Genomic DNA, 27,722 nt, shown 5'->3' with positions numbered 1-27,722 from the left:
AACATTGTTTTATTTTTATTATTGTAAAACATTTCTTCTTTTGAAAATGCAGCTTAAATGGGTCTGTGTTCCCACCCTTTAACCTTTTTTTTAATTTAATTTAAATACATCTATCCTTTAAGAATTTATTTATCCATCAAGATTCTCAAAAACATATGCTAAATAAGTTGAATACAGATTTACTTTTGTGTGTGTGGAGATATATATATATATATATATATATATATATATATATATACACACACACACATATATATGATAGACAGATAAATTAAAACAGGGGAGGGGAGAGAATTGACATTTTAAAAGCAAAAAGATTTTATTTTGGAGTAATTTATATATATATATATATATATATATATATATATATATATACACACACACACACACACATATATATATATATATTATATGTATATATATATATGTGTATATATGTATGTGTATATTATATATATATATATATATATATATATATATATATATATATATATATATATATATATATATATATATATATATATACACACACACACACACATACACACACACACACATAGGGGATTTATCTGGCAGTAGAGAAAGCCTCTCCACTATGCATGTTGCAATGTACAAACGACTGCTCTTGAACTAAAACGTCACCCTAAAATAAAATTTAAAAAATCCCTGTAACCCAGTAAGGTGACTGGAAGCCTGCCTGTGCCCACTTGGGTAGACAAAAACCACATTGGCTGATCTCCTCCCAGTCTGAAAAGGTAGCTGTTCGGAGGAGGGTAGGTAACAGTTTTCAAAAGGACTTTTGCTGTTGTTGAGACTTCTGATGAGTACTCCCAAATCAGTACAGATAAATAAAAATCTGTATTACAAAACAGGAGCGAGGAGGGAATCTGTGTTCAAGATAGACAAGATACTGTAATGAACAATATGGCTAGCTAACTGGCAAATCTACCCACCCCCACCCCAACATTGTACATTGCATGGGGGGCCAAATACATTACTGCATTGAAGGAAATCCTTTTGGAAGCTTTTATTTTTGTGCAAAAATCATGACTTTATTTAAATTATGTTAAAAGTACGGTCTTGCTTAATTAAAAATACAAATCACTGAGATTTGCACAGACTAAATCTGGACTGTCAACCCCACCAATCAACCACTCCCCAACCCAAACCCAGAAGTGTACTCCTGCACCATTACCCTGATTTCAGACAAGTCACACTCTACATTCTCCTTTGATACAATCTGACCAGATCAAACAGAATACAAAAAAGGACAATGTAATCCTACAACTAAGAGGTTATCCCACCCACCCAGTTTGGTTTTTACAAAAAAAAAAAAAAAGAAAAAAAAAAAAAAACACATTGTGATTAAGGCTGCCACCTTTAAAAACATGCAAGGGTCTCTATTTAGTTTAATTTCATAAAACTAGAAACTAACATTGACCAGCTGACGGTCTGCTTAATTTGCCTCCGGTTTGTTTTAATATTGTGTTGCAATGCCATACTAACTCTATGACACGCGGATCCATTATTAGACAAACTAGCCTTATTTTGTGCAGAGATACTGCCAAATGAATACTCCAAGACTGTGGATTGTGTGTAGCGGCATTGCCTTGCTTGGATTTCATGACGTAGGGATTATTTATTCCTCTGTCCGTTTGGTTGACAGTTGTTTTTAGTTTGCTGGTGTAGGTTTAATTCCCAGAATTGTCAGATGATCAGCATTAAGCTGCAGCGTGTAAGTATTTGACAGTAAAAAGGCAGTTATGTGCTTAACATTGCATTGTATTGAAATTAGCCATATACTTTTCCAAATTCTCTGTACCCCACCAGAGAAGCTCCTGTGCAAATAATTCTTTAAGCTGTCAAGTTTTAGCTCCACTTGTATTTTTTACTAGAGCGTATTATGTACCGCTTACTAACCCCAATGATTTTTTTTCTAATTATCGTTTTGCTTGAAAAGGCCTCGCCCGACGTTTAAAAGTTACTGCGGGTGGTGGTTTACACGGCTTACAAAAAAAGCGTAAACGTGGCAGCCTTATTCATGATTAAAACACTCCTGGACTTTGGCTCGATTCGACGTTGACATTCCCAGGCGACAGCACAGTCCGAAAAGGCTAAGATTTGTTTTCGTTTTCCTTTGATCGTTTTCCTCGCTTTACTGGATGCAGCAGTTGTGGTTGTTGGCATCTTTGAATCGTAGACGCATCTTGGGTCGGTATTTCTCGAGGTAAAGCAACTGTTTGGAGTTGAAAGCACCACGTCTCTTTCTGAAAGACAAAAAAAAAAAAAGTTCCGATTTATATTATCCACAGAGCAGTGACAGTACAAGCAACTGAGTCTTCATCAGCATCCAAACACTGAACACCTAATGAGAGTGCCTGCAAAGATGCCCAGTGGCAATCGTACTGAATTGTGGCAATTGTACTGAATTGTGGCAATCGTACTAATTATTTAATTAGCTGACAGTCACGCAAATTCATTAAACTCCTGCAGACTATGGCCGAGGGGTTAATAAGATCATTAATAGCCAGTTAATCCCTCGGGCAGAATATAAAAGTCCTGCAGCTTTGGCTGCACGGGGGGTGTGTGTGTATTCGGAGGTGGAACAAGGGTCGGAGGTAAAGCCAAGTAAAGCTTATTAAATAAACAATTGCTACGCCTGCTGGTTTATACACCAGCACGATACTTGTTTGGTTTCGTGTTTGTTTTGTTTGTCTGTTTTGGCCAACATGCCGTTTATTTTGAGTAAGTGTTCTGTTTTGTTTAACCCTTTTTATTTTTACAATAAACGGGCGCATCAGCGCATTTGTTCATATCCCAGCACTGCTGTCTGTGTGTGTCCACTGTCTTTAATCTGACATCACCACCAGCCATACTGGTCACAGCCACCTTGCACCCTTTTATTATCATTGCAACTCAAAAAGTATCAATGTATTAAAACAGTTCTATCTGGTATACTATGTGCAGAGGGATTCTCTCCTAATCTCATGTGACAATCTCATCCTTAATTGGGTTTTACCCAAGTTTTGTCTGCCATACTTCCCCGACACATCAGATATCAATTGAACCGTGATCTTATCATGTTGTGCCAAGTTTTGCAAGATAAGTTATCAGAGTTTCTGTGCAATTCATTTACATCTTTGCAACAGCGTTCCCAGGAGAATCAGCCCATTCCAAGAAATACACTCAACGGCAAGCCAATAGTAACCCAGAAGAAAGAACATGAAATGCAAGCTTCATTTGTACCGTAATTTAACAAGGCAATGCACTCGAATTTTAGGATTGTAATTTACCACTGGTTTCTACATTCTGCAATACTGGCTTTAACAGTTCAGAAAGCTGCAGTCAATTCTATTTTAGTCCGTCTTATCTTGGGTTCGCAAATAACTTACTGTCGTATAAACTGGACTGCGTCCTCATACTTCATTCCACATTCTATTAAGGCGAGGGCCACCAGAACAGGCGCTCTGAAAGGAAGGTACAGAGAGAGTAGGGTTAGGGATGCATTCCACAACATGAAGATTAACCATTAACCGCGTACAACAGATTTCTTCAGATTGCATAAGACGACATGCATTGAGCAATCCCTGTATTAAACTTGTGATTATTTGTACTTGCACCAGTGTGTTAAATATTTAGAGATAAAAGTATAAAGACACATAACCGTGTATTGCAACATGCCTGCCACCTTGACCAAATTCTGCTTAAATGAAAAACACCGATTTAAAACGTTGCCCCGTAGAAAAATGAAATATAGCCGGTAAACAATCCAGCTTCTTCCTTCAAAATAAGATCTGAACTCATGTGAACCAGCAAATAACGAGATCTCCCGGGAACTTCTACATTAACTGCGCACAGATTTCTGCAATATCTTTATAGAACACTCAGAGCTTCTTTCAGTTATCCCCAAATGCTACGTAGCAGCTTGTCTGGATAAAAATAAACTCTGACGTTCATGTGAAAGAAAAAAAATTCATAAAATATTCAGTTGGACATAAACTATCACAGAAGGCTACTCACTGCCAGCTCTTCAAAAACAATATAAATGACACTTTGGCAAAGATAAAATGACCTACTTTTCATTTTATTGAAATAAATTACTTTAGCAATAAGGTTAGGATCATTTATTTGAAAAAGTTATACAAACAAGAAAACACAAAAAAAAAAAAAAAAAAAAACACACGCAGCACCATAAAAGCTTTCCCGTCCTCAATCGTGGTCCCCAGTGCATCTTTCAGAGGAACTCATCCCAGAGAATGCACAGCATGTGCAAGGTGGTGCTCGGACTGCCCAACAAACTTTACATGGAGGACGTCAATGGGTGACTTCAGAAGACTAGAAGGGGAGTCAAATGCATCAAGCAAAGTTAACTGCCTAACAATAAGGGGGCAGGTGAAAACAGTACAATACCTAACAAAAGGGGAAACTCTAGTCTCCTAGTTTGTGACTTCTAATCGCATACTGCAGAGAGAGGGAGAGAGAGAAGAGATAACTGCAGTTAAATGTTGCTCCGGAGGCAGAGAGCACTTTACTAATATACAGGTCATGGGATCAAACTTGGCCGACAGACACAAAAATAAAAAAAAAATAGCTGAACTCAAATCCGCTCCTCCCCCGTGCCAAGTGGTTTGGTTTTCCCCATTTGCCTACACTGGTATTTAGGTAGCTTTTCAAGCCTTTACCAATGTTATACTTGGAACCAAGCTGCATCATAATTTTTCTCTAGAGAGCTACAAAGGAATACAAACCCTATCCTTTCTTTCCCTTGGTCGCTCTGCAATTCTTTAATGGCCTTGGTCACTGCAATACAGCACATCCAGCGGTAAGCAATGTGTCGTAATGACATTCATGTGGTGTTGTGTGGGCAGATGCACAGGCGCTATGACCAACATGATAGCATGCTCTACACGTGAAGACATCTGAGGGTGCAGCAGCATGACTTACCGGCCCAGCCCGGCAACACAATGCACTGCCACGCAGCATCCAGGCTCCTCTCGGAACTTGTTCTTCAAGAGGTTCAGCCAATCGTCAACTATTTGACTTGGGGGAGGTGCTCCATCATCGAAGGGCCAGTCCTATTGGGTGAAAAAATATTGTTTTACCTGTGCACTAAATACACACACACATCAATCCAAAAACAAAACTACAAAGATAGGAGTCTTCTTGTAAACACGTGCCCAAGTGCTATGAAGATATGACGATCTGATGCAAGAACGTACACACACTTAGATCACCATAACCTTGAATACGATAACCAAGGGCAAATAAATTACAATATCGAGCTTTAAATCACAATGGAATTGACAGGAAGAAGCTGTAAATCCATCAGTAAACTAGGGAGGGGTACACTGTTCCAGGATCAGTATCACAACCATGTGGGGTCGTGGTCATCTGTGCCACCCAAGGTATTTCAATTCACATGTTGCCCTTCTTGTATCCTGTGCACTAATCTACACAGAATATTATATACATCATATACACCCTGTCAAAAAAAGGCTGGGTGTTTAAGGGTTAAAAACGGCATATTAAATTTCACAACCTGTACCTCAACCATAGTACCACATACCATCATTAACATGCTGTTGGAGCTGAAATTTCCCTATGGGAGGAAAAAAATAAAAAAGCAGCTTGCAATTTGCAAATACAAAACCCACTATGCAAACCCTTATCTTCGGACTCTTATTACCGCTAAGTAAACGACGACAGACACGAAGGCAGTTTCCAGGTAAAAGGATCTGGTTTTATATCTCTTGAACACACTAAACAAACAAACAGACAAATAAAAAAAGCAAACTAAAACCTTGCTGATAAAACTGAGCCATTACCAAACCGGGTGTGGGGTCTGTGGGAAGGGTGGATAGGTGGGATCTCCCCTAATTTGTTTCCCTTGTCCCTTGAAACCAGCACGAAACATACTAATCTGCATGTTCAAAAGATCTTTCCGGGCTATGTGTTTCCTGCCGTGTCAGTAAGCTTGTTTTGTTATTGGACAACAATTCTCTTAGGAGGAAGTCACACATGCAATCACGAAGGCGAGAGCACATTTAAAACAGCAGTATGTCGTTGTGGTGTCTGCTTTCAAAAGGCTGGAATAAAAATGCTGGCATTTACACAGATGCAAACAGGCTCTTCTGCAGCAAAAACATTAATCAAGGAGTGAAAAGCATATACTTTATGCCTGTCCTTTGGCTGGCCTGATACTGGGAAAGTGAGAGAGTATTAATTATGTAGGGTTTAATTGCTCTACTTAACTAGTGACTCTTCGTATCATGTTTATAAAATCATCAACAAAGAAAAGATAGCCGTTGCAGGATTAGTTTTTTAATTCCATCAATGACCTCTTGATACTTTTTTTTTTATTTATTTTTTTTATTTAAAGTGGTACTCGTATTTAACAATATTACGGGGACATGGTGCATGTCCTGTTGCACTATAAAAACATGCCCACACAGACAAGAGAATGCTGGCTGCATGCTGGCTCTCTGCTCAACACTACAAGGGCATCTCTCTCTCTCTCTCTCTCTGTCTCTCTCTCTCTCTCTGTCTCTCTCTCTCTCTGTCTCTCTCTCTCTCTCTGTCTCTCTCTCTCTCTCTGTCTCTCTCTCTCTCTGTCTCTCTCTCTCTCTGTCTCTCTCTCTCTCTCTGTCTCTGTGTCTCTCTCTCTCTCTCTCTCTGTGGCTGTGTGTTTGCTAACTCTGTTGGTTTCAACAGGTTCTGTCTGAGTCAAGTGCCCCAAGAATCGCTCATTCATTGCTTTCACCACAAAGAAATGCTGCTGGGCTTCACAAACACACTGCGGTGTATAGCCTTTCTTTTCTATCCATTTTTAGTATTCTTTTGATTGCAAGATACTATCAGTATGGGCAGAGGCTGCAGCAGGGCTTTCCTTTGGACTCCCTGTACGCTATGAGCTTCCTTAAGCAAAGGTTACCCTTTACATACATAAATACATCTAGTTTTAATTCAGTGCTCCCGAACGGTGTAGGACTGGCCATCGTTTGCTCACAGTATCGGTTCGAACAAACTAGCAGCTACTTTGCACATCAGAAACTATAATCCACCACACCCGGCACAAAAAATGAAGCCCTATCAGATATGCCAAGGATTTTAAAAGGCATACAAACCTAACTTGTTCTAAGGAATGCCCGTACCAAGTTTCAACACAACTGAACAAGCAGTTCACAAGACTAAAATGCACTATGCATACGTACACCTTCGTTATATTATCAAACGTACGTTTCATATATTGAGAAAAGCACAGAAAACAGTAGTCCAGGAGCAGTTGACTATTCACTGCACCAAAGCGCAACGGGACAACTTCAAGGAGGAGCGACTGTCGGAGACGGTATGTTAATGCAGGGAGGAATCGGTTTCAATTCATGGCAAGCAGACAGTAAAAGCAAGACAGAGCTCAAATTGACAGCAGAAACTCCAGTCAGAAGCACACAATACTTTCCAGCAGTGACAGGAAAAAGGATATGGAGAAACTGCCTCAGGAACAACATTGCACTTAATAAAATACAAACCTAATTTACACACACACACGCACACCCACCAGTAAAGTCAAACTAACTACTGTAACATCATCTGCACATGGAAAGACACACATTAGAACCGTAACCCTCATCAACTTGGCTATGCTACACAAGAGAATTTGGAAGACAGAAAGGGAGTAGATCAAGCATAAACAACTGCTGTGAGAGTAAAGACCCACATTGAATATCGTGCTGGGGTGACGGTAAGAGAGGTGGTACTCTAGGTGTGTCTGCAAAAAAACATTGAATCCCTCTTCATCTTTTCTACTTTGGCAGTAAGATGACACCCACATGTTGCGAATGTCCACTTCTACCACAACAAAAGCAAAAAAAAAACACGCAGGGTAAGATGCCTCAGTCGATTAAAACGGCTGTTGCACAGAGCTGTTCTAAATTAACAGCAATCGCAGGAGGCAAGCTATTTCCAGCCTCTATAAAATGTGTCCTATATTTGAGCAGCGACCCGACACACTAATCCAGGTATTTTGCTCCTCATGCAGTGCACCCTGGCACACACACACAGCCAGTCCTATATATAGCCAGGACAGCTGCTGAAACAACAACAATTTATCAAGCTCTGAGAATCGGCTTTTCACAGACCGACAGGCACCAGATTATTGTCTTTGTGAGTGAAGTGGCCGACGGGCACAGGGCACTGCTTCCTGGGAGATGCTTTGCTGTACTGGAGCACGATTTCCAGAACAAGTTAATCTCGGGACAAATCAAATCTTTTCAGTGACAAAGCAAAGACTCTACCAGCACAGAAAATAATTTTAAAAAATGAAAATAATTACATTTTGAAACAAACAGCAAATCGAATAAGGTTGTATGGTCTCTTCTGCACCATGTTTATGTTGCGCTGAGCAAAGATTCACTTTATCCTGTTGGAGACCATACCTCCATAAACGTTTCACAAAACGGTCAAAATGCAGCCATTAGAGATGTATCGCTGTATTTAATACTTCCTGCATTATCAGAAATGATCAGCAAGCATTTAGTCCATCAGAAGATACTGTATTAAACATCATCCATGACTGCACTCGTATTTGCAACCTGGATACATTTGGAACCGATTGAAGCGTGTAGTGCAGTAAGAAAAGTCTGTTGACTTTGACTAGCCAGCCAAGACGGAGGTTAACAGCTAGCTATTGAAGGGAAGCCTGCGATTGCCAGGTCCTGTAGTGCAGTATTAACCCTTTGCAGTCCATTAATTAAGTGTGTGTCAGGCACGTCAGGTCCAATTTATTTTCACACGCGCAGTTAATTTTAGACGCGTTGTTTAAAAGTATTTTTTTCCACAATCAAAACGGGTTTAAAAGGCCCTGCATAATAACAAAGCACTCACTAGGCATCTCCAGCCCCGCCCCACCCTTTCGTTCGCTATAGCTTTCACCTATGTAAGAAATAAATAATAATAGTCGTACATACCGATCAATCATCTCCTGATCACTCGTTTTATCACCAAACTCCTCAATAATGCGATCCAAGTCATTATTTTATTACTATAACATCTCAAAAAAGCTCTGCAAATGTCCGTGTATCAGCCAGCTTGTTTACTTATGACCGCCCCGTTATCTGATACCAGGGCCATGTATGACTATTCATGAGATACGCCATTGAATGGTTTTCTCGGCTTTTTCCGGAGAAAAAACGACTAGAAACCAGTTTTTTGCGTTTCTATAATGATGTCGGACAGGGTCCAACAATTTACCTGATAGGAATAATTGCAATGTCGGACCAGGTCCGACAATGGACTGCAAAGGGTTAAGTGGCTTTGAGAGGATAGGTTAAGGGGATGTTGATTTGAGGAAGAAAACCCACAAGTTCCTATACCAAGAATACAGCCTCTGAAAACAGCGAACTGGTTTACAGTAAAGGAAAATTTGAAATTGCTGTTAAAGCCACTAGAACACTACCTGGGCACTTTTACTGCTGTAATGTTCCTGAAAAATGTTACTAGTCTAAATATCAGCTTACTTCAATAAAAACCTTCTTCCTCTTCACTGGAAATGTGATACTTAATTCCTGCAAGCTACTGTAGGGTACAGTGTTTTGGCAGGTGTCAACTGCAGAAATATAGGCTATGCCATACCATCTAGTTCTGATGAAAGACAAGTGCAAACATTTGTGTATATATATTTGCATTGAAAACGGGAATCATTTCAAGAACACATACACATTGCACACTGATGAACCTTATAAGGTCACCAGCTGTCTGCCGTTTAAGTACAAAATTGGATTTTTACCTACACTCTACTACCCATGTTTGCCAAGAATGAAGTTGTAATGCAAACCACACCTGTGTCTGTCTACCCTGGATACAAATGTTGAAGCCTTTTTGGATCTCACTCTGCACAGCACAGCTGAATCAGACTAGTTTTGTATTGCAAAGTTTCAATTGTAAAAAAACAAATGTACGTTTTATATTCATGAACACACGTCTGCATTATACCCTGTCTAAAAAGCATTGCATTTTATAACAAGCATGATAAAAAGGGATTTGATACTAGACTACAGCCCTGCAAAGAGAGAGAGACACACAGACTGGGAGACCAGCCATAAGTTCACACGCAAGGAACCCGACACAGACAGATATGCATCCCTGCTCTTGGCACAGCTGCCCCAGAGCTGGATATCAATCTGCCTGCGACAGTCTGTTCAGAGAGGGCTGAGCTGCAGCATGGAGCTTTCTACAGGAGCCGTCGGGATTGGAGGTTGATAGACGGGAAAAATCACTGCACAACCAAAACACAAATCCCATAGTAATCTACCAGCCTTGTAGGATTCTTTTAAGAGTCATAATGAAACCAAGGATAGAGATAGAGAGATATATTTAAAAAAAAAAAAAAAAAAAAAAAAAACCCTCACAAACAATGCTCCTAAATTTCACAAGCTATTAGGAAATAGGCGCAGAATATATTGAATAATCGTCAGTGAAATGTACAGTTTTAGCAAGAGAGGATTTGGAATAGGTTATTAGTACACGCAGCTTGCAGTACTAGTGTAAAGGAACCATCTTCTTGATCACACTTTGGGACGGCAGTAAAGGTCAAGAATGAACACAGAGCTCAGACACGTCTTCTATTTCGAATAGATTCCAGGACGGCAGGCAGACAGAGTTGCAGCATCTTTTTTACAGCTGTGACCTGGTCAGTGTTACCAGATGGGTTACTAAGTTACAACATTGTTTTTGAAACACACACATACAAAAACGCTAGGGGTAACAGCTCATTCAGTAAAATCAACACACGAAAAATTGCAACACTATGAAATGTGATGCGATAGTCAAAAGGAGGGAGAGAAAAAAAATAAAAAAGGATTGTGGCTCATTTCTGGAAGCGGAGGGTTGTCCAACGTCCTCCTTCATAACGACTGAGCAAAGGGTTTAAAAATCCCTTGCACAATCACGTGGGCTTTGTCATCTCCAAACAATCCCTCTCAAACAAGGACAGAGGTGAAAGGGATGGGAGCAAGATCCACAAACGATGATCTGCTGTGTATGCAAGTCAACAGGCTACTTACCACCACCTGGATCCCTTCCTTCTCCACTGGTGCCGTGTCGTAGGTGGAATCGCACACTCTGACCAGTGTTGTGACTCCATATTTCTTTAGTTCCTGCGAGACACAGAACCAAAAAAAAAAAAAAAAGGCAGTCACAACACTAAATTCCTATGCTTGACCACACAGAAATGCTACAAAGGGAATGATCTGAACACTTGGATCACGTGCAAGTCGTCTTCGTTAACAACCTGTAGGTTGTCTCCAAGTAAACACAAAGCTGTTTTCTGACGTCTGTTACTGTGAACCAAGCCCCCACCTTTGGGTTTGGCCGAACCCCATAGCAACAAAGTATGTGAGCAACATCCCTCGTCCATTGCCAAGGATATAAAACACAGGTTTCAGCAACATGAAAAAGGTGATCACAGTAAATGACATCCACATGCATGAACACTATCGATGACATACTGAAAACCAGGGGGAAACACCATGAGCTTTCACAGCACGTGGACCAACTAGCTGTAACAAAATGTCCATGCAAGACTTAAAATAGTGTCCCAAGCCAAATAATTGACTAAGCAAGGCGGTCACCAGATGATACCTAAACAACTTGTGTCTTAGGTTTCGTGGATACAAGACAGTTAAAAGTAAATTATTCTCAGTTGAACATCCCAGGCGAAATGAATAAAAAGGGAGTGACACCAGTGTGTCAATCTTATCATTTTACATACAGCTGGATTAAATGCAATGAGGAAACTCTGCATGGAAAATTACTTTGTGTTCATAACTGCTAGTTATTCCACATTCTGTAAATGTTGCTCAGTGACACAAGCAAAATAAATAAACAAATAAATAAACAGAATTACTAGCAGGCCTTACCTCAGTGAACTTGTTGAGGGTTGCGTTGGTTGGGTTGTGAGTTATTAAAAACCTCATGCTTTCGTATGTAATCTCAACAGGAGCAGGGCGGTTCATATTGGCAAGCAAAGGTTAAAAAAATATTAATTATAATAATAAAAATAAAATAAACTTTGTTTTATTAATTTAAAAAAAAGCAAAGTAGTAGGGTTGACAAATCCCCAACTTTGGCTCAGATGTCAGCTAGGAACGATTCTGTGGCTTCGAGATATTTTGTACACGTAGATCTGACGATACAAAATAAAATGAAAAAAATTTAAATAAATGGCTGCCGCAGAAACGTGTAGGGGAGGGTTCGTTAATTCCACTGAACCCCTTTCCAGGGAGGGGAAAAAAATAACCCTACTATCCTTCAGTCATCCAATCAGAGATCCAGGGAATGTTTACCCCATTCAGGAAGAGTAAATAAGAGGGGGGAGACAGAGAGCAAGTCTGTAGAAGCGAGGAAGTATTCCCCAGCCGCGGGAGCGTTTCAGTCCCAGTGTTCTCGCCCTGGTGTCTGTCTAGGGAGGCTTCCGGCTGGCGTGGTCTTGCCTTGGGGTGCCGTCGGTTCACTTGTCTGCAAAGGCGAGGTGCTGAGCCTGGCAGAAATCCCCACTGACGCTCAAAAACGCCATAAATGTGCGACCCAAATCAACACAGAAACACTGCGGAAAGAGGAGAGAGCAAGTAGACATGATGTCGTATTCATACACTTTACTTTTAGTTTTACAATGCAGCAAGATACAATACTACAAATGCTTGTATTTTTCACTTTAACATTTCCATTTTCAACCTTATTATTATTATTATTATTATTATTATTATTATTATTATTATTATTATTATTATTATTATAGTAATTTGCCTTCCTATGGAACTACCTGCATTGATTGACATCAATATTGTTTTACTTCACAGTTATGCATTTTACTCATTCACTTCTTTTCCTGGATTGGTACCCCTGAATTAAAATCCCCCTTCTCAAACATTTTAAAAAATGAAAAGCCCAGCTTCACATCTGACACTTTTCAAAGTGTTTACTGCCACTCCCCAGTGTAGTGAAACAGCCCAGGCTACATTCACTAAGTGCATCACAGCTGCCACAGAACCAGTGTGATCACAGCTTTACTTAACTTAGCGTCGCCGTGTTCCCCTTTGCCGGGAAGTCATGCAAATTTCCGCTCAAGTTAGTTTTGCAATTACAACCTCAGCACAGACATTCTGCAAGTGTTGCACTTTCAACAAATTAACCACACACTCAGAAAACACACATTCACACACTCTCAAAGACACACATGCGCATATACAGCAATAGGCAGGTGCACCTCCAAGTCTACAGCACACTGATCACGATCTGCTGCACAGTTTTCCCCACAGGTTTAATTAAACCTGTCCCAAAGGGCTTAACGCTTTCATGCTCAAAGCACCGTTTCCAACCAGATTCTGTTTTTAAAAGTTAATCTATCACTTACTTACATGACAAGCAGCAGAGACCAGAAACTCTTAAACTCCCCAAAAACTGTTTGTCTAACTGCCATTAGAGTCTGCATCCCACGCCATACATTAATGAACCCCCCACTCCCTCTGTGTTACTGTATCGTGCTGCATACTGTTAGCAAGGACAAACATTATAGAACAGAGCAGATGTCAAGTAAGTCAGTCTTACATTCAAGATAAAGCAAGTGCCTTTTAAACCAACCCCTCTTCCTTAGGCACACGTTTTAACATTTATCCAATTAATAGAGAACTCAATGAAACTTGAACCAAGACGCAGTTAAGCAGCAACGTCCCAGCGTGTATCTCTTCCAATTAAAGCAACAGTAGCATAATACTGTGCAGTACAAAACACAGTACCACATATTTGCTGTATTCATATAGCAACCTAAATATTCTACATCTGTTTAATTCTAACAAACAATAACATTCATAAAAAATAATGTGAATAGTGCAAAATATTGTAACCTGGCCAAAACAAGAGAAAATACATTCCAACGTTACAATAGTTTAACATTACTACCAATTACAACTAGCCATTAAGTACTGATCTCGGATGAATCCAAGTCAAGTTACTTTGTTTCTTCAATAAGCTGTAAACTATTCAAGGAACATACCTGCTTGTACTTTTCAAGGTCAGTGCAAATGTTGACGTTACTCCATCCATTCACAAAGTCAACAGTAGATGTTTCACATTGAACTGCAGTCCAGATTTAAAAAAGAACGCCTTTCCAACTCTAGCTTTTTCTTGTTAGTCACTGCGTTGTTCTGCTTAGCGATTCATCATAAACGTTAAAAATGACCGTTCTAATTGCAATGCTACCCTATGCTATATATATTTGATTTTATTTCAGTTTACACATTTAAAGTTTGCCAGTCCCATGCTCCCAGAAGCTGTTTCACAACTGCCTAGCAACTGCTGTTCAGTCACTCCAGGGGAAGTCAAGCAAGGATCTGTTAATATTAGCTAAAAACAAGGCAACAAAACTGGGAACAATTTCAAACAGAATATACTTACTGTAGAATTTTGCTGTTACAAGCACTGCATAATTAAATTGTCCTTCCATTTAATAGGCAAATAACAATGACTTTTAAAACAAACACTAATCAAGCATCAGCATTTAAAAAAACTAGTAGCTGACATACAAGGCTTTTTTGTGTACTAGAATATATAAAATGCTATTCACATTATTAGTTTCTTTTCGTATAATCATGTATTCAACTACACTGACCCATCGCTAACAGTAACTAATGAGTGGCTGTTAGCTCCTATAGATATCTTTACAGCTGCCACCTGTATAAAATTTGGGGGCCACTGTTTAACTGTGAATTGTTCCAATACATTAATAAAGTCTGGCTTGGTGAATTAGTCTATCTGCTACAATTGTGTCTTAGGCGATAAGGCGTTTCCACACTTGCAACGAGAGCTGAGGTGTTGCTAGAGGAAACTACAAAGCACATGCCCAACTGTGGCTGTAAACACCTTAATATAAACTTCTTTATCTCGGGCTTAGCCAACAGCACTTAGAGCCTGCCCTTTGCAAGCCATCTTGGCACCTGCTGCATGCCGTAGTTGAACACTGCATATTTACTGTAGAAGCGAATGGGAGTCTGTTTCAGAGCTTCCTCCATTAGTGATCCCAGAGTTTAACACTGCGCTACACGGCTCCCTCTGGGATCTCCCATTGCAGGGGGGGGGGGGGTTTACCTGTTTATCTGGGATACAATTTGAAACTTAATACATCATTCAAAACTTGCAGCAGCAGGAAATACAAAGTTGTCTGATTGATGGATTGATTGATTTTTGTTCTAAATTGCCGTCGACAAACTGGTTCTGGAAAGAATGTCAACAATACAACCCGGTCAGGGTGTTAACCCTGCATTTAAATAAGCTTACAGTAAAAGTGATTAGACAAGTGTGTTGTTTTTTTAAATGGTTAGTGACGCATGCAAAAAGTTGGCTGACGCAATACTGACTCAAATGCTATTGTATGAATTCACTGCTCCTTTAGCCCACGGTCATGCATTTCACTGCAGACCCACCCACCAAAATAAAAAAGAAACACAAAAAAACTAAAACCCTTTATTCACAGAACATCGGTTACTAAACATTAGTTAAAAAGTACATTTGGTAACAGTCGTAACATTTAAAACAGGAACACAAGATGTGCAAACACAAACTACACAGAATCATTTAGTAGCAGTAATGTTGCACTTTCAAGCTACAGCCTCTGAGAATGAAGCAACATGTTCCTAGAATTTAAGACGCAGAATGTTTTGACACTTTCCTCTCTCACAACACTTCAGCCGTGGGGACTGTGCTGTCACTACGCTTACCAGGGACGGCGTGGTCTATCTTATAAAAACTGTGTGCGTACGGCATGCATTTACTTATGTGTTTCTTAAAGGGGCAAAACCCAGGTCAAAAAATAGGTAAGGAATTGAAAGAAAAGAAACTTTTAAATCGTTTAGACTAGACGGAACATATTTTAGTTTTTCCAGGGACCAAAAAAAACTAATCCCTATAAAAGAACACTTAAGTCTTGATCCCGAGAGGCCTGGTAAGAGGCAAGGAACCGGTGGATTAGCAACTCCGTTAAAAGCACCATTAATCACAAAGCCGACACAAACCTAGAGCAGGTAGACAACAGAACATTTCCAAAATACACTTAGCAGCCAGAGATCCCAGGAGCTTACCAGCACTGCCTCTCGTGCAAGACACACACAACTACTTGATGGCACACATTGTCTTTCATGGACACCGTTTACATTTATCCCAGACAATGGAACTATGCAATTTTCTATCAAATAACTAACACATAGCCCAATTATGAAATATATTAATTTAAAATGACAAGCAATCATCGTGCAATACAACTGCATTTCCAAACACAGGCATGAAGGTTTTACTAGCTGCAAGAATTGAAATTAGCCACACTTCTCCTAATTTAGACAACAGCGGCAAGGCAAAATCAATCTTACTTGCACCAGTGATGAACAGCTACATAAGCCAATAACTGTGGTGGAAGCAGGTTAGTTAAGGGACTATAGGAGAGGTTTCAGGAAACTCTTGTGCTCAATGAAAATGTGAGATTGCAGGGCAATAAACCAAAAAAGCTTTCACGTTCTCTTTAGAGAAATGTGTCAGGTGAACACTTCATAACATGTCAGGTTAATAGTGGATTATAAAAAGGTAGTCAAAACAGAACTGTAAATCTACTGTGAGTTCCTCAATTAGGAGGTTACCTTTAATCTCAGTGCTAGTCTTTGAGATACTGTAGCCTGATTCCTCTTCGATTTAGGACAGTGACTGAGAATGGTACTCTATGTCAAGGACAGCTTAATACAGTCCCTGAGTTCTGATAAGGTCTTTCATGTCACTGCACTGTACTGTAGAGACTGCACAGATCTAACTCAGGACTATTCCCATACTGTTTAAAACTGTACAGGTCAGTTACCATCACACTAGTCCGGACTACAAAACAGGAAAAAAGTGCAAGCTCGAAAAATGAGCTCTTCGTGGAAAAAAGGAGCATTTTAGAATGGAAAGCTTCATGTCTAAAAAAAGAGGAACGATTCTAGTCAATCATCAGGAAACGGTTTAAACCATGCAATGTGAAAAAGGCCACTGAAGACTTCAGGGCACAGATATAGGTTATTCTTCTTGGCCTTGACAGTCAATTCACATGGACGGCAGCAGCTGAACATTTCTCTCTACAGAGAAACCGCCCCAGGAAAGGTTACAGGGATCGGCTTTCGAAACAGCTAGTGGGGGACCTGCTAATTTGGTATGAGCCCATGGAATTAGGTGCCAGGCACTCGAGCTGGCTTGCCACTCAGGCACCTGACATGCTGCCTCCTGGAAGCACGGCCTGCCTCGGCTGTCAGGTTCTGGGATCACACACACACACACACACCTGTCCGCTCTCCTCACGAGTGGCACCAGAGGAAAGGGCTAGCTAGCAAATAACTACAAGAGGCATATTTGGGATGCATGTCGTTCCTATCAAACTGCTTATGAGAGGTGCTACTGCAGATCAGGAAACTGCAGCTCCAGCTATTTAAGCTGTAGTAATGTGCCCAGCACTGAGCATGCTGCAGGGCTCTCTTGGGCAGCATGGCCATCCCAATCACTGGACTTCCTTTAAAAGGGTGTTCTGTGCAGATTTGGTTTTGTAAAGAACAGGCTGAACTCTCCAACAAACTCTTTTCAAAGCTCATATCGAGGTCCCAGTCTGGGTACAACTCTGGTTAGCCATTCAAGATCAGGTTCTCCTGGCTCCTAGCTCTAAACCCTAAACCACTAAACCTGCATTGCATTTTGTCCAGCTTAGGTGATGGTTACTTTATTTATTAGCTTTCTGTCAAAGGAATCAATGTGCTTTATTGCTGAACATACACTGGATACACTGAATTCCAGAGTAAAATTAAAATAGACTGAGGTACGGCTATGGAAACTCACAGTACAAAAACAAAGGATTCAAATAACCGGCTGTGCTAGTTAGATATATTAAAAGAAAAAGTGGAATTGAATTCTGAAAGGGATCAGCAGAAACCAAAAATGAAATTGCAAACTATTTGATTGTGTGTGTTCTTGCTTATCTTTACGAGTTTTAAGCCTTTTTAATTAAAAAAAAAACAAAAAAAAAAAACAACAACCTGAATCTTGTTAGTACCTTTTCAAAACAAAGGACAGCTCTAGAGAAATTGACTTAATTTTATTTCCATTGATTTTTGTATTTTTTTTTTTAAACCTGTTTTGGCATATTCAACTCTGTTCTGTCAAATCCGAGTTGTGCTCAAATAACATTTGAATCTGATTAATTTAGTCACTGGTCTGAGTTGAATCTGATTCATTTAGTCACTGGTCTGAGTTGAATCTGATTAATTTACTCACTGGTCTATGCTGAATCTGATTAATTTACTCACTGGTCTATGCTGAATCTGATTAATTTACTCACTGGTCTATGGTACCACGTGAACGGTAGGTAATTTCTTGCTGTCTTCCTGCCAGAACCTCATGTCAAACATTTCCCAGCAACTTTCCACAAACACAGTTGACCGACAGCGAGCTGCAGCACTTTGGGTTTCGATGGTTTTAGGTTTAGCAATCAAGAAACCAATCAATCATTGTTGGGGTTAACAAATAACCAGCACCCTGTGTGTGTGTGTAGGGGGGCTTGCAACTGTGTCACTCCACGCTCCAGTTAAGAGCTATAACCACAGCACTGGGAGATTTACTGCATCTATTAAGAGACCAGAATGCACAATGTAAAAGTTTTATACTGTAGTTACCAGTCCTTGGTCCCTTCTAAAATCTAGGTTAAAAAAAGTTTCAGGAGTAACCCATCACACCACTTCTTAGATTTTTATCCCATTTTATATACTTTTTTGTATTAATTTAATTATTAAAAAAAAAAAAAAAAGAAAAAGTACCTTGGCAGGTGGCCAGTCTTTCTTTCTTTTTTCAATCTTGCAGGTTGATTTCAATATATTTGTTCTGTAGCAGAAACTCTGCAGAGAGGCAGGCTTTATTGGAGCCTTCTTGTGACTGCATGGGGAAGGTACCGGTATTAATGATGCCAGTACATGCCCTGGTACAGTACAAAACAGCACGGGGACGTCACCAGCACCTCCCTTCAGAACACATCACGTGACCTGTCCTGTTCAAAAGGTTTTATTTTTAAACCCATAACCTTCCATTCTGACATAGCTGTCAGCAGGAAACAGCAATAAAACATCACCGGTCTTGACATCTACGGTGATGGACTGAAATGAATTGAGCCAGCCCTGAGCAAACAGTGTACCAAGGCACCAGAGGTACTGCAGTGCAGGGGGAGGGACACAGGAGGTACTCGAAATAAGAGGATTACAGAGGCAGAGAGGTTAAAAACACAATTTTACAGTATACTGCATGAGGAAGTAACACGCTAAAAGAACATCAAGTCCTGTGGTGCTCCTGTGCAAGTGTGACACTGAAACTGGACCGGAAATGCTTTAGAACAGCAAAGTCGATAAACCTGTTTGCAGGTTAGGAATCAGTGCTGAAGTCCAGAGGCCAGCGTGAGGGGGCTGATTAATTCCTACAAAGTGGAAGAGGGGGAGGTGCCAAACACACACTGGAATGAGGAAGATCCACTGTTCATCGGGCTATATAGGACACTCACTCCCCACCTCTCACGTCACTCTTAATCCTACCATGCTTACGGTACGGGACATTTTGCCCCTTTTGAATTCTTATAAAGAATGTGTGCCTCAGGCAAGTGCTGTTCATAATACAGGTGTGCCATGAGTTCAGAACTTTCACACGCATTCTTTCACAGCCAAAAATAAAATTCTGTGTACTGTACTAATCACCTGCAGCTTTTCATTATCCGGCCCAAAGAAATTCATAAAACACAATGTAAAGCGACATTTCTAACATACAGCTTGGATCACCTGAAGTCACTTTCAATATGCTGCGAGCAGCTCACAGTAAATGCAGTGTGTTAAAGTCATTCTTTGCTTGCTGCGGCCCCATTTCTTTGTAGCATTGCAGGACCGCGTATATTTCCATGTTAGATGGGCTTATAAATTCTGCTGCTTCCTACTGACATGCACAGCAAACTAAGACTGACAATGAATGTTGTCGAAATGGCCCACTATGATCCAAATAAGATTCTCAAAAGATACAGTAAAAACCAACAGCACTCCAGCAAACAACTAGTCCTATTAAATGAGGACAAGGTACAACCAAGCAACAGGTGTTTGGTAGAAAGACTTAAACTACAAACACAATAGGGATATCTAAAACAGTTGTGGCAGCTCTGGCATCTGGTAGCCAGTAGGTAAGGGATTGGTGCAGAGGATTACAAACCAGAATATCTTGAGGAATTGGGTGACTCAACAGAAACCAAAGGGGCGTGTCATATTTTAGCCTTCTGGTTTAATTGTCAGAGAAATTCATTACAACTATAAGCAAGGCATGTCCCGAGATCATCTCCCGGATCTGTAAGCTAAACCGCCTGCGACAATTCATTCTTTAAAAGGGGGTTCCAGGGGTATCCCCCATCAGTCAGCAAGGTGGTTCTTCAAATCCTTATTAGAAACCATCCCCAGTGCATGAAAATATCCCAGACAGTAGTATTTTGGTTGCGTGTGGAACAGCCACAGGCACACAGGAAATGAGCAGGTCCCTAATAAACTTGAGCATGCAGAAGCAAACAGCGTTAAAAGGCAAGCTCAAACCTGTCTTTTGGGTCAAGCTAATTTGTTGAATAAGTTTAATAATTTGGTTCCCAGGATTTTCAATCAGACTCAGTGTTGCTGTAATAGTAAGCAAAGCACCTGAAGACACTTGCATGTAAGTGTTTATAAACTTCACTTGGCTCACTGCTGGCATTAAATTAAGCAGGACAACTTAATTATATTACAACAGTTCAGAAAACACATGTTCAGCACTGTTGTGAGAATCATATTTACAGTCTTCCACTGCCACTGTAGTTCAGGCTACAAATAAAGATGTTTTGAAAAGACCTGTTTATCTTACTGCTGGCATTACAGTTTCTGTTTACATCTTACAGGACTGGGTGAAGGACAAGTTCAGAAATAAAAGGATGTGAAAACTGAACCCCAAGTAACCCGTTTACTGACTCTGCAGCAGTCGTTGATGCATAGTTCACCCCCTAGTCGCTTTGGACTTTTAAATGACTAAATATTGAAATATTTACATTAACCATGAGTGCCGAAAGCACTTTCAAATGAGGCACAAACTAGGATCCCAGCCCAAATCAACCCAGCAGGGTGGAGCTGGGCTCAGGTCACTATGTACAGACTGTACTGTACTGCAACACCCATATGCAATACTGAATGTTTCAAAAAGGTTCATTTGGGCATAAGCAAAAAAAAAGGTTAATACCAAAATGATATTATTCCATAAGATTCTGGTGACTTTCCACAGACAATTAGCTTCAAATTTTCAAACTATTTTTATCAGTCACAAACAAAGCGACACTTTCCTATGGATGAAATCAAAAACCCCTCATCTCTTCAAATTTAAAAAATGCAAGAATTCACATCATTTAAGTAATAAAAACACAAGGCATTTATGTCTGGTGCTGGATTTGACCATGCCTGCGATACCTACTCGAAACATCCCTAATTAAACTATCACTGCGGCATTTCCAAATGAAATTCGGAAGCTGCAGACCATGAAGCAAGCAGTGCCAAGAGAAAGAGGGTTGGGAATGGAAAGTCCCAGCTGGGATAAACAGCGTCCCTTTCAGACAGGAGAGGCTTAGAAGTGTGCATGTGAACGAGCCACGCTGCCAGCTCTAATCACCGTGTCACCTGTCTGATACAGTCCCGGATTAATCACTTAAACACACCAGGGACAAACCAGAGATGACTGCTCTCTGCCCACTCGCTTGTCTAAGATTCCATGTGTTTTATTATACAACTCCGAAATAAACACGCTACATAAATAATAAAAAGGTGAGAATTTCAGTTCCTATTAACTTTATGAATGCATAATGCCGAAATTAAGTGGAGAATGACAGAGGGAAGGAGACAATTACTTACAACAGAGTGGTGAGCATTACAAAATATAGCCATCAACAGCAAACCAGATGTCAAATGCAGTTACAAAAGTAAGTCTCTAAAATGTCCAAGAACGTGGAATAACTTCTCTTAACACAGTCTACGTGTAAAAGCATCTAATAATCTCTACACCGTCTGTCTTACTGAATCAATAGGCAAGACGTGCTTGGTTGCTAGAGCTGCGAGCCAAAAATAGATTTGTTCTGACCTTTAAGGTATCCAAGGCCAGATTTCTGCATGCTTTAAATCGTCAATATTGTAGATATGCAGCATATTTAATCTTTAAAGATATTACAGCAAGCTCATAATCAAATCAAACGAAAAGTCACTTTGTTAACAGACAAATGGGCTAGCGAATGCTTTGTCTCAGCAGGCTAGCCAAATCTGGTAGTAGCTGACACCCACCAAGACAGAGGATTTGATGAAAGCAGACTTAATCTCGTCTCATGCATGGTGGTCTGTGATGGTACATCAGAAGGCACTGGGCTCACGCTGTGACAAGGTCTTGTGAGGAACCCCAAACAGCTGTCGCCTTTTAATTTTTAATAAACGTCTTTTGAGTTGCCAGGCAAGATATGAAGAACATGTGGTACAGGGGGGGCTGCACATGGTCTCAAACAGAGCAGGGCTTTATAGAGGAATTACCTCTACTGTACCTAAAAACAAAATCCTTCTGCATGTATGTTAAAACATATCTTGTTGGTCTACTTGGGTCATAAAAAAGGTGATCAAACCTGAAAAAAGTATCAAAGTAAAAGACATAAAACCAAAAAGAAAGAACTGCATTACGATTAAAATTGGCCGGATTACAAATACATTTGTCAGATGCTGCTTCTCAGGTCGTTACAAACACTCAATAAAAAACAAGAGATTCATTTCAATAAATGGATGTTACTGGAAATTACTGGGGAGGGAGTGTATCTGCTGGTTGATAAGATACAGTATGGTTGTTGGAGAGGGCTGGACAGCAATAAAACTACAGTCTTGAAAACAGGCGGCAGCTACAGTGTTTGGTTTATTAAATTTGACAGCATTTAATACAGAACTACTAGATGGTCCCCCTGATAAGAATGTAACCAACACAAACTAAACATTTCATACTAAAAAGAATACAAAACACAGTGCAAACATGCAGCTACACGTGGGACAACCTAAACATCTAAAGTGAATTAAGCCATCGCATTTAAAATAGGATTTATGGAATACAACAGACAAGGATACTACAATGAAATATAACAACTGTATTCTGGAAGGTCTAGTGTGCAGCAGAGCTATCTTTACATTGCGATACAATACCACTGCTCACATCTAGCACAGTCTGGTCACAACCCAGAAATATGCTTGCTATATTATACAGCTGGCTTCTAGAGAAAGAAAAAGGTGGTGGAGTGAACACATTTCACAGGAGTACAATATACACCACCACCATGCAGCCTCCTCCCTCCAAACCCTTACTGAATTAATGCACACATATTTTTAGAAACACCTGTATTTTTTGCAAGGATATCCTCATAAAGCCAGCAGGAACCAGCTGCACAGGTACTGTTGTACCTGACACTGCTCACTGAAGCTCCTGTATACAGTAAAGTGCAGCGTGCAATGGTTTCGTTAACCTTGTTTGACACTGTATTGAAGTTGTTTATGTGTTTGAAAGTATAAAGTTTATATAGTTTGTGGGTTAAAGATGTTGTGGGCTGGTCTACTGTGTAGCACCAGAGCTGTGGAGCGGAGCAGAGCAGACCTTGTCAAACTTTCAGTGTAGGGAACATCTTGTTCAGGGACTTCCCCCACAGTCCACTGCTAGCACAGGACCAAAAGAATTATAAAAACGAGTCTACATATTACTACATACTAGACTGGTTCCTCTAAATAATACCGCGCTCATTAAAAAACATGCACTATTTAAACCCGCAGCACCAGTTGCAAAACTGTACTGCATTTCCAAACCTGTTAAGTTAATTGTCAATTCTAGAAAATAAACATGTATTTTTTTTTTTTGATTAAGAGACCCGTTAGGGGTAGTGCAGCAAAGTATTAATTTGGGTGGAAATGTTTAGATGCAATTGAGTTTTTGGTTATTTTTTTTGTGTGTGATTTGCCCCTCGAGTAAAGATGGAAATAAGACTCCTAGACTATCCTAGAAAGCATGCTTGTTTTACTTGCTACGGTCAAGACATGAGCAACTCAATGTTTATGCCCTTCAGCTTAACATTATTATTATTATTATTATTTCTTAGCAGACACCCTTATCCAGGGCGACTTACAATTGTTACAAGATATCACATTATTTTTACATACAATTACATTATTTTCTTTACACATTATTTTTACATACAATTACCCATTTATACAGTTTGGTTTTTACTGGAGCAATCTAGGTAAAGTACCTTGCTCAAGGGTACAGCAGCAGTGTCCCAACCGGGGATTGAACCCATGACCCTCTGGTCAAGAGTCCAGAGCCCTAACCACTACTCCACACTGCTGCCCTACCATCCATCAGACTTCAGAATCAGGGACTCTGCTATACTACAAAGATGAAAATAAGACTCCTATTGCATAGTAGTCACACCCAATCCAGGTTTTAATGCAAGCCCCAGTGTATAGTTAACAAGCTCAAGTGTGTCAAACTCACAGTAAAACCAGGAATGGATGAAAACTGCTATGCAATGGGAGTCTTACTCCAATCCCTGCAGTATAATCATGTCTCTTACTTTGAATCTGATAGATGGCACGCTTAAGGGCATACACATTTAGTTGCAGATCTAAAAATGTTGCAGCTAGAAACGTGCTCCTAGTACTAGTTCCTGTGTAAAAGTGGGTCAGGTCTTACTGTGCTGAGGTATCCAGCAGGCCTGCTGTACTGAGAAGGGCCTTGTTGCACACCACTGACTATATGCATTCAAACACAAGGACAAATACACGGGATGGGCCGGATGACAGATTGGCTACACCGATCGTACTTGCAAATACTACGATTACACAAAACTTAAAACTACAGCTGCAGTATCTAACTCAACCAAGGCACCAGCCATGAGTGTCGCGTTACAGGGCTTGCTTGGCCCCTGGGGTCGGTTTCACAACGCACGCCTTGTGCATTTAATGGTAACCCGTGCTGGAATATAACAATTCCGACTTCAAGGAATCAGGATAGGAATATTGTGGCGCACCGGCTGGTATATTACTACTGAAATATAATAAACAACGTTCTGTTCAGGGTGCAGCATGCTAAACAAGGGTGGTTTCCTTGTCTGTCGTCAATGCCAAAAACCGCCCATTTTCAACATATGCCGATACAACTACAGATTAACACGTCTTTATTAAAATACAGCCTATATCGAATACATTAACTGCTTACAATTCAAAATGCATTAAAATGTAAGGATTTTGCTCATTTCTTTACAATAATAAACAATTAAATAAAATCTAAACGACTAGGAATTAAACACGAAATGTACAGACAAACTGAAACCACAGACATTTGGTCCCGATTCTGTAAAACCGTAACAGATTAACATACTGAAAATCCACACCGAATAAGACGGTTTAATTGTGTTAATGCATGTTATTATTTCTAAAAGTCCTACAAATCAGACGTGTGGCAATGTTATTTATGTCTGGAATTCAATTGCAATCCAAAACGTACTTACTGCTGTTTGTAAGGAAATTGCCGATTAAAAAAAAAGAAAAAAACACCCCAAATTTGAACTATCAGTTTAGTAACAAAGAGGCAATCAAACAGCAACTGAAAAACGCGAGTTTTCGCGCTTACTATCGCATTTTACAAAAAGAAAGAGACCGTAGCTGTAAACAAAATACAAATGCTTTATTTAAAATGTGATTTTAAGTAAAGTCCAGCGGCGTTCGTAGTAAAACAGCAGCACTATACTACTACTATACACAATGGCTGCCTTCTTCCTACTGAAGACAGATCTGTACTTTCTTCGGTTTAAACTTCTTCAAGGCACATGTTTTTGCTGCTCGTTTTAGGAGGGGGGAAAAGGAAATAAATGTAAAACATAGTCAGACTTACAAAGAGCAGGCTGTTCATTGAAATCCCGAGTCAACCCCAGAGAATGTGGACAATAAAGACCGGTTTAATTGTGGCTTTCTCTCTCTTTTTTTTCGGGTACAGCGTATCTCTCCCAGTGGCTGTGTGTTAGGTTATGGGAGGTTACTCTGCTTGTGAAAAACGTCACTGCCACGCACTGCGCCCGGACGTCATCGATGACGTTTCACACAACTTAAAGCTACAGGCCAATATATTCTGTTTTATGTATGTATTTATTTCTTTGTTTGTTTATTTGTGTTTTGTTTATTTTACGAATTTTCAAACTCTGCCCCCGAGAAGTCGGTATCTTGGACGTATACGGACACCCTGAACGGCCTTATTGCATTTATAATCTAGGTCAAACTGTGGATTTGAAAAAAAAAAAAAAAAAAAAAAAAAAAAGCAGAAATCACTTTTATGGCATATTTTTTTTATTAAATATCCTTATGCCATGATCAAGCTCTCCAGCAACGCTAGTTTATTATTGAACAGAGCAGATTAGTTCAGAGACTGTAGATTGCCATTGCTGGTAGTGTCACGTGAGCTGTTCGGTGTGGTGATATGTAAATAAATCCTGTTCAGCGGGACAGTTTGGGACAGTTCAGGCTTTTCAACTCACAACCTGATGCATTATGCATTATCTGCATACATGCATTGAACTAATTTAATACACTCATTTAATTCCAATGTATATATATTTTTTACATAAAAAATGCATGCCATGGAAATAATGATAAGCTAAACTAGCGTGTCTGCATTCTTTGCCATGCCTCTTTGCTCCCATTGATGATAATGCAAAGTCACATTCGATATCAAGGCCACCTGCCTTCAGTCTGACAAGCCCAACATGCTCATCTGCAGCAGGTTCACTGCTGAGTCTGACAAGGAGCAATAACATGTGGAGCAGCTTCAGAGGAACCTCTCCTGCTCCCCCCACAGATAAGACAGGGGAGAGATGACACGGAGTCCAGCCCTCAGGCACTGTCTGATTCTTACAGCTTCCAGAGCTGAAACCAGAGGGGCCAAGCACGCTTTCGGTAATGTGAGACTCAAAGGGATTCATCAGAACAGACACTAGCCCTCTGTCTAGCCTGTGTCTGTCTACTTTACCATCAATATGAAGACAAGCTGCAGATCTAATACACTGCAATACACAGAAGACCAGAATTAGCTTCCTAATTTGCAAACGGTTGCTTGACCTGTCTATTGCTAGGCAGTGAAAGCCCATTTACAAATTGATCAAACTGGGATGTCAATAAGGTGTGTGCCACCAAGGAAGAAGCAGAAAGCAGGTGTCATGGTGTTTCTGTTTGAGTGTACACTTGAACACCATGGTGAAACACTGTAACTTCAAAGCGTCCTGGTTTTCCATAGCAGCTTTATAGGAAGCACTGGGGGAGGGGGGTCCTGTCCTGGTAGGCAATTGATAATGATTGTTCAATCATTAGTAAGTTATCCTGACACCTTTTCACACGACCTGTAGAATGAACACGCTTATGGTTGTTTAATTATTTATTTAGCTAATCTGGGGTTTAATATTAAACTTAAGCCATCTTCGTTCAGCTGCTGTGCTCAATCCACCAGTTTCAATTCGGGGGTAAATTGAAATTCATGCGTATGGAATAATCAAATCACGACCAAAATACTATTTGTCCCCAAATTGTGTACAC

General features: G+C 40.1%; 1 protein-coding gene across 1 annotated transcript; it reads right to left on the bottom strand.

The window, feature by feature from the left end:
- Nucleotides 1-26,197, bottom strand: LOC117970182 (protein tyrosine phosphatase type IVA 2). Its single transcript, XM_058997324.1, has 6 exons — nt 26,035-26,197; nt 11,913-12,598; nt 11,058-11,150; nt 4,945-5,075; nt 3,393-3,467; nt 1-2,267 (listed from the first exon to the last, which is right to left on the bottom strand). Exons 2-6 carry the CDS (start codon nt 12,006-12,008, stop codon nt 2,156-2,158), a joined length of 507 nt encoding a protein of 168 aa, XP_058853307.1. The 5' UTR covers nt 12,009-12,598; nt 26,035-26,197; the 3' UTR covers nt 1-2,155.
- Between the last annotated feature and the right edge of the window lie 1,525 nt (nt 26,198-27,722).

Source organism: Acipenser ruthenus, chromosome 23 (genome assembly GCF_902713425.1).
Source record: "Acipenser ruthenus chromosome 23, fAciRut3.2 maternal haplotype, whole genome shotgun sequence".
Taxonomy (NCBI): Eukaryota; Metazoa; Chordata; class Actinopteri; order Acipenseriformes; family Acipenseridae; genus Acipenser; species Acipenser ruthenus.
This window is presented reverse-complemented; position numbering and strand designations above follow the sequence as displayed.

Excerpts from the sequence above, each read along its gene's own strand:
- LOC117970182 (XM_058997324.1), bottom strand. The coding sequence starts at position 12,008 with ATGAACCGCCCTGCTCCTGTTGAGATTACATACGAAAGCATGAGGTTT. Across the intron at positions 11,151-11,912 it reads CCCTCAACAAGTTCACTGAG|GAACTAAAGAAATATGGAGT; the intron begins GTAAGGCCTGCT and ends TGTGTCTCGCAG. Across the intron at positions 3,468-4,944 it reads TGTGTTGCCGGGCTGGGCCG|AGCGCCTGTTCTGGTGGCCC; the intron begins GTAAGTCATGCT and ends CCTTCCTTTCAG.